Source organism: Fukomys damarensis, unplaced genomic scaffold, assembly GCF_012274545.1.
Source record: "Fukomys damarensis isolate Sample0158 unplaced genomic scaffold, DMR_v1.0_HiC HiC_scaffold_37, whole genome shotgun sequence".
Taxonomy (NCBI): Eukaryota; Metazoa; Chordata; class Mammalia; order Rodentia; family Bathyergidae; genus Fukomys; species Fukomys damarensis.
The window spans coordinates 10,865,812-10,872,289 of NW_022900949.1; the positions used below are offsets into that span (position 1 = coordinate 10,865,812).

Sequence of the window (6,478 nt, forward strand, 5' to 3'; positions counted from 1 at the left end):
TGTGTGGAATGGGGACCCCGAGGCTCAGCGACAGAACCCCCAAGAGTGAAGGGCGGACTCACTACCCTCCCTCCATCCTGGAACCACCTCTGGGCCCCTCACCCAGGCTGCAGAGTCCCTGGGAGTCCGGAGGACTTGGGAAGGCTGGGCTCAGAACCACTGCCCACACCAGCTCCATCCTGGCCAGCAGGACCCACGTCAGCCAGGCCTGGGGTCTGTGCGCCAGCCACAGGACAGGAGGATAGTAACAGAGGTGGAAGCCTGCACAGGGAAGGCAGCGAGCCCTCCAAAAAACAGCAGGGCTGCTGGGGCAGGACCTCCCCTTGTCTCCAGTCCCCAGGGAATTAACTGTGAGAGAAATCTGGTTTTTACTTTCTGATGCAGGGAAAACAAAACAAAACAAACAAAAAACCTCTCCTAGAATAAAGGAAAGGGGGCTAGCAGGATGCAGAAGGTGTTGTCCAGGTTCGAGATTCTCAGTCCCAAAGGCTCCCAACTAGAGCAGGGGAGCGTCTGGGGAGTCAGGAAGGAAAAGGGGCTTTGAGGGATATATAGGAGTTTGATGTTCCCTGATCTCCAAGGCTGGACACAGACCCTCAGGTTCTTGTGTAATCAGAAGCTAAACAGAAGCATCTGGGAGCCCTGCCTCACCCACCCTCACCGACAATTCCTCTACTTCTGTGCTCTGAGGAAACTAGGCACCGTGCTGGGCACTGGGGACCCAGCAGGATGGTCAGCTTAGGGCCTGGGAGCTGGGGCCCCCCGAGCAGATGGCCAGGGAGTTCAGGCAGGTGTGGACAGGATGATAAAGGAAGTGGGACATCTCTCCAGCCACACGAGGGCCAGCAGGGCCAGCTGGGGCTGCACTCTGAGGATAACGCGGGGGGGGGCCTCCCAGGGACCCAGCGGCTTCCCCACCCGGCACAGGAGGGGTTAACAGGGCCACTGGGCAGCAGGGTCTGGGAGCTGTGCCCCTCCTCTCCCTCCCTCCCTCCCACCCTTCCGGGGGTGGCTTGGCTGGCGGCTGTGTTTACAGAAGCCAAGGCAGGCGTGGCCTGGACAAAACTAGCTGTGGAAGGGGCCCAAGCTGGGACTCAGGGGACCCAGGCGAGACTCCATCCTACTCTGCCCATTCCTCCTGCCCCAGGGCCCCCGAGGCCACAGCCACAGCCCTGCCGAGGCCTCAGTTTCCCCACCAGGGCCTGGTCCAGATCCGCCCTTAGCTGGCCGCGCCTCTCTTTATTAGGCCCCGTCCCCGTGCCCTGCCCAAGGCCCTGGAGCCCAGGCTCCTCCTGGAGGGTGAGCGGGGCACACTGCACATCTGGGGTGCCTGCGGTGGGGAAAAGTGGAGCCTCGGGGCTCTGATGCTGCTCCCCCAAAACAGGCCGGTCCTGCCCGCGACCTGTGGTCCCTGCTGTGGGGTCCTAGGAGCAGATGACCGAGTTCACACCTGGAGCTCGCAGGAGGCTGGACGTTCAGTTCAGCGGCTCCCCGTCAGACCCCACAGTAGGGCGCTGCCTCTTGCTCAGAACTCTGCACAGCCTGCAGCTCCCGCACTCACCTCGCTTCTGCATGAAGCTGAACAAGTCGTCCAGGAACTCCTTCCTCTTAGGGTCCCCATCGAGTTCATAGAGCTGAGGGCAGAGGACAAGGCTCAGTGGATGCCAGAGTGGGTGCCGCAGGCTGAGGGCCACCACCAGGGACAGACCCAGGCCCATTCCTCCGGAGCCGCGGGGAAGTCCCAGCTGCCGGGACGGAGTTCACATCGGCGGCTCCGGTACGGGGGTCCAGTCCCCACTGCGCAGGAGCTCGGAGCCGAGCCCGAGGCCCAGGTCTGTGCAGGACGGTCCCTGACACCTGTCCGGCAGCTGGGGCTCCCACCGTCCCTGGGCTTGTGGTTGTCACCCCTGTCTCTCGGCCTCTATCACCCTGTGTCTCCTTGCAGGACCCCAGCCTGCTGGATTTAGGGCCCTCGCGTCTCCATCTCTAACCAATCATAATCTGCAAAGACCTGATTCCCAAATGAGGTCCCTCTTACAGATCTACGGGACGACACTGTTTCATTAATTCATTCGCAGCACTGGGGGTGGAGCCCAGGCCTTTGTACCGAGTTCCACCCATGGCCTTTTAATTTTTTATTTGGAGACATTTGTCTCACTAGGTTGCTAAGTTGCCAAGGCTGAGCTCAAACTTGGGATCCCCTGCCTCAGGCTCCCAGAGTGCTGGGGCGACAAGCCTGTGCCACCATGCCTGGTTCCAGGGGGTGGATTTCTGGGGAGCAGACATGATTCGTCCCACAATGGCAGCACCCGAGTAACCTTACTGGGATCATCATGACGCCCAAGATGGACGCCCCCTAGGGCCGTCCTGAGAGCCACATATAAGCATAACTGTTCCCAAGAGTTGGCTCCATTTTGCGGATGAACAAACTAAGGCACAGCACAGCAGGGGAGACTGGAGCTGGGGAGCATTGGAGGTGCTGGGCACAGCCCTCTGACCAGCTCCCCTGGCCTCATCCCTGTGCGTAATGTGAGCCAGAGAGCAGGGTCATCCCAGCATCTGGGAGGCTGAGGCAGGCATAGAATGGCAAGTTTCAGCCAACATGGACAACTTAGCAATACCCTGTTCTCAAAATAAAAAATTAAAAAGGGGCTAGGAATGTAGCTCAGTGGGAAGGCCTGGCTTCTATCCTCAATACAAATAAATAAATAGCCAGGGACCATCTGCCTGCCGGGGCAGGGCTGGTCAGGGAGGAAGTGACAGGATGTCACCATAGGAGGGGAAATGCTGTCTGAGGCACCCGCTGGGGACCTGGGGGGCAGGGGAACCCTGGCCCCAGCAGCCACCAGCTGTAGGACCCACCAGTCCTAGAGGGTGGGCAGGGCAGGCTGGGCAGGGGGCAGCGGGCAGAGATAATTAGAAAGTGGAGTTCAGGCGGGGGGCCAATTTGCTGGGGAGAGGCAGGGGCGAATACCAGGCTTCAAATTAAGCTCCAGGGAATGTGGCTGGCTGGGCTGTGGGGGGCCTTGAAACCACCAATTAGGCCTCGGCTGGGATAATCTGTCATTATGTGCCCAGAGAGTGGCCGTGGAGCTCTGGGCTGGGAAGCTGGGACCTTCCCCCAGCTTTCCTTCAGCCGACCTGCCTTTCTCTGGGCCTCAGTTTCCCCATCTGCATAATGGAGACAGGGGAGGGGGTGCTTCTGGAACAGGACTGAGAGGACAAGGCATCCGGACCTCATCCCTGGGTGGTCGAGGCCCAGCAGAAGGCCAGCTGTCGGCCTTTGTCTGAGCCCCGCCCCGGCCAGCGCCAGACTGGCCGGCCCGCATTCCTGCGCTGATTTATGGCGGCCTGGGAGGCCCTTTTCCCCTCCGCTGCCCGAGGGCTGCGGGGCCTGCAGGTAGACCGGGCCGGACCAGCCAGGCCTTGTCCTTCCAGTCCTGCCCAGCTCTACCTGCGCCTGCGCCGGCCCTGGGTGCCCCTCACCCACTCCTCCCCCACGCCCTTCACAGAACCTTCCCAAAGCCCAGCCCAGGGACTCAGTCTTTGCGCATGTGTATGGGGTCTGTCTTTGCCCCAGGGCCTAGAATCCAGCCGAGTACACAGAGACTGCTTTATAAATGCTCCTCAAGCCAGGTGCAGTGGTGTATGCTTGTAACCCTAGCTACTCAGGAGGCTGAGGCAGGAGGATCTCAAATCCAAGCCCAGCTTAACGACTCAGTGAGACCTTGTCTCAAAATTAAAAATAAAAAGGGTCAGGGATATGGCTCAGTGCCAAGGCCCAGCACTGCCTGCACACCCTCACAAAGACTTTATCGTGGGCACTCAGAAACGTTAAGACCACTAGTGTCCTAGCTGGGGAAACTGAGGCCAGGGCAGAGAGAGAACAGTTTGCTCACAACAGGAGGGCAGTGGGGCCATTAACCTCCAGGCCAAATGGTGGGCTAACAGGCCAGTTGCTGGGCCTGGACGGACACCCATGAAGCCAGGGCATTGATTCAGAGCCATAAAGGGAGCACCCACAGAGCCCTCCAGCTGCCGGTGGACAAGGCAGCCTTAATGGCCGTTGCTCTAGGCAGCTAACAACAAAAGCTTCAGTAAAGGCTGCCCCAGCTTTATGGGGGCTCTAGCCTCTAGTTCCGTTCCCCTGTGGGGTGTGTCCCGCCCTGGCCAGCTGGCCGGAGCCCCAGGGGACAGTGTCCAGGCACCCCCTGCCCCCCCACTGCGGTGACCAGGCCCCCCCTTGTGGGCGAGCAGGCATAGCTGCTGATCATGGAAAGGCTTTGAGGTCACACTGCTGGGCCACAGACCCAGACCCGTGTCAAATCCAGGCAGGGGTCTGAGGTGGACCTGGCACTGCTTTAAGGAAGGGGCCAGAAAGCACTGAGGTGGTGACCCAGGCAGCCCAGAGCCTCAAACAGGTTGGGAGAAGCTGGGAAACCCCCTGCGGAGGCCGAGGCCTAAGGAACCGGCCCCACCCACTCCGCAGCCTGACCCCCTCCCGCCATGCCGGTCAGGAAGGCTGAGGGCCTACACTGAGGGTGGGTCCTGAGACCCACTGTCCCCTCTCCAGGCTGCCGGCTGCCTCCAGCAGTGCCCCCCACAAAGCCACACCCCCGGCAGCGGCCTAGGGCATGGCACTGGCGCCCCCACCCCCACTTTCGCTTTGACAGACACCCCGACCTTCTGGTGTACGCCTGTCCCTCCCTCCCTGGCCTACATCATGAAGCTCTGTGGGTCCGCACATCTGGTTTCTGGGCTGTCTGCTTTGGACTGTGACGGATTTTTGTCTGACCACCCCCCCACCCCCCGCCCGTCTAAACCCGGGTACACAACCGTTTAATAAATGCTTCCTAAATGAACTTCGTTTCTCAGCCTCGGCACCCGTCCTTAAATCGGCGCCTTGCTGGATTCAGCTTAGGGCAGCCAGGGCCTGGCTTCCCCTGTCCTGGGTCCCGGGAACCTCAGCCCTTTCCATCGGAGATTTGGGTGCAAAACTGGAGCAAGGGGGGGAACGAGAGCTGGGGGGGGCGTCCAGCAGACACTGGCTAAGTGCACATCTTCCTTCCCCACTGTCCACCCAGGGAGTGGGGGTGTCGCACCCCCCTGGCTCCGGGATCAGGCCTCTCTTGGAGGCGCTTATCCCTACCAAGGAAAGCAGGGTCTAAAACACACATGCACGCCCATCCCCGGGCCTTTGCACCTCCTGTGGCCTGGGTATGTGGGTCCCAAATCTCCACAGCCTCCTTCCTCCCCACCATCGCCTTGGGCCCTCCGCACTCTCTGACCCTTCCTTCTGCTCCAGTTTCCTTTCGGAACTTCGCACAGGGCCTGCCCGGTGAATGAATGAAAAGAATAAATGAATCTCCTTGGTCCCAACAGCTCTTGGCTCTGGGTGCTGGTAGAGCTGAGGGACAGAGATGTGGGGGGCTTGGGGATGGACCGTCATGGCCCTTCTAGGTCAGACCTGGCATCCCGGACTCAGGTGTGGCCCAGGAGGAGAGGGGTGGTCCTAGCCCTTCGGGCAAACTGAAGTTCCCCTGGGGTTTGCTGCTGCCCGGGCTGAGACAATTCTGAGTGCCCCTAAGCAGCAGGCAAAGGGTGTTGTCAGCATCCCGCAGGGAGGAAACCCCTGGGGACTGAGGGTGCTTAGTCCTGGCTCGGGACCCCCTAGATGGTGGGAAACGTGAGGAAAGGACCCTGGGGCTTGCAGAAAACCCAACAGCGAGAGCCAGTGTCAAAATAGAACATTTCAGCCAGGCATGGTGGTGCACTCAGGAGGCTGAGGCAGGAAGATGACTAAGACTTTGAGGCCTGCCTGGGCTACACAGTGAGACTCTTTCTTAAAGGGAAGGGGGGATTTAGCTCAGTGATTCAACCACCTGAATTCAAGTCCAAGGACCCAAGTTCAATCCCTGCATACCAATAGTAAATTTTAAAATGGAAAAAAAAAAAAGAGGGCCGGGGATTTAGTTCAGTGGTACCATGCCTGCCTTGAAAGCACAAGGTCCCGAGTTCTATCCCTGGTACCATAAAAAGAAAAAAAAAACAAACAAAAAAATTATAGTGACCAGGAGACAGTTGTGTTGGAACAGGCGTGGGCTGCCCTCGCCTAGGTCCCAGGTTGGACCCAGGGCAGCCACCCCCGGTCACATTCCTGCCTGTGGGCCCCACCTTAGCACTTCCACTGGCTGTGGGAGCTGAAGGTGGCACCCCCCGCCAGGGGCCCTGGCTATAAAGAAACGGCCCCGTCTGTGTCTGTGGGGCCCTGAGAACCTTTGTCCCCCAACCGCCCAGGCCATGTCTGCTCAGCCCCCTGCCGCGACTGGGTGACTCCAAAGTCCTCGGGGCCCCACCTGGGGACGAAGCTGCTGGGCAGGTGGGTGGGGTGGACCCCAGTGACTACAGACAGCACCCAGGCCACCAGGAAATCACGAAAAAAAAGAGGCTGCCCTAAAGCCCTGGGCTCGGAGTGCGG

The 6,478-nt window shown here is 59.9% G+C and overlaps 1 protein-coding gene across 1 annotated transcript in view; it reads right to left on the minus strand.

Moving 5' to 3' along the window:
* Arid3a (AT-rich interaction domain 3A) overlaps window positions 1-6,478 on the minus strand; it is a 30,066-nt gene that overhangs the window by 7,527 nt on the left and 16,061 nt on the right. The window contains exon 6 of the mRNA XM_019209091.1: window positions 1,562-1,634. Within this exon, the coding sequence (XP_019064636.1) occupies window positions 1,562-1,634 (73 nt within the window). The remainder of the gene's footprint in view (window positions 1-1,561; window positions 1,635-6,478) is intronic.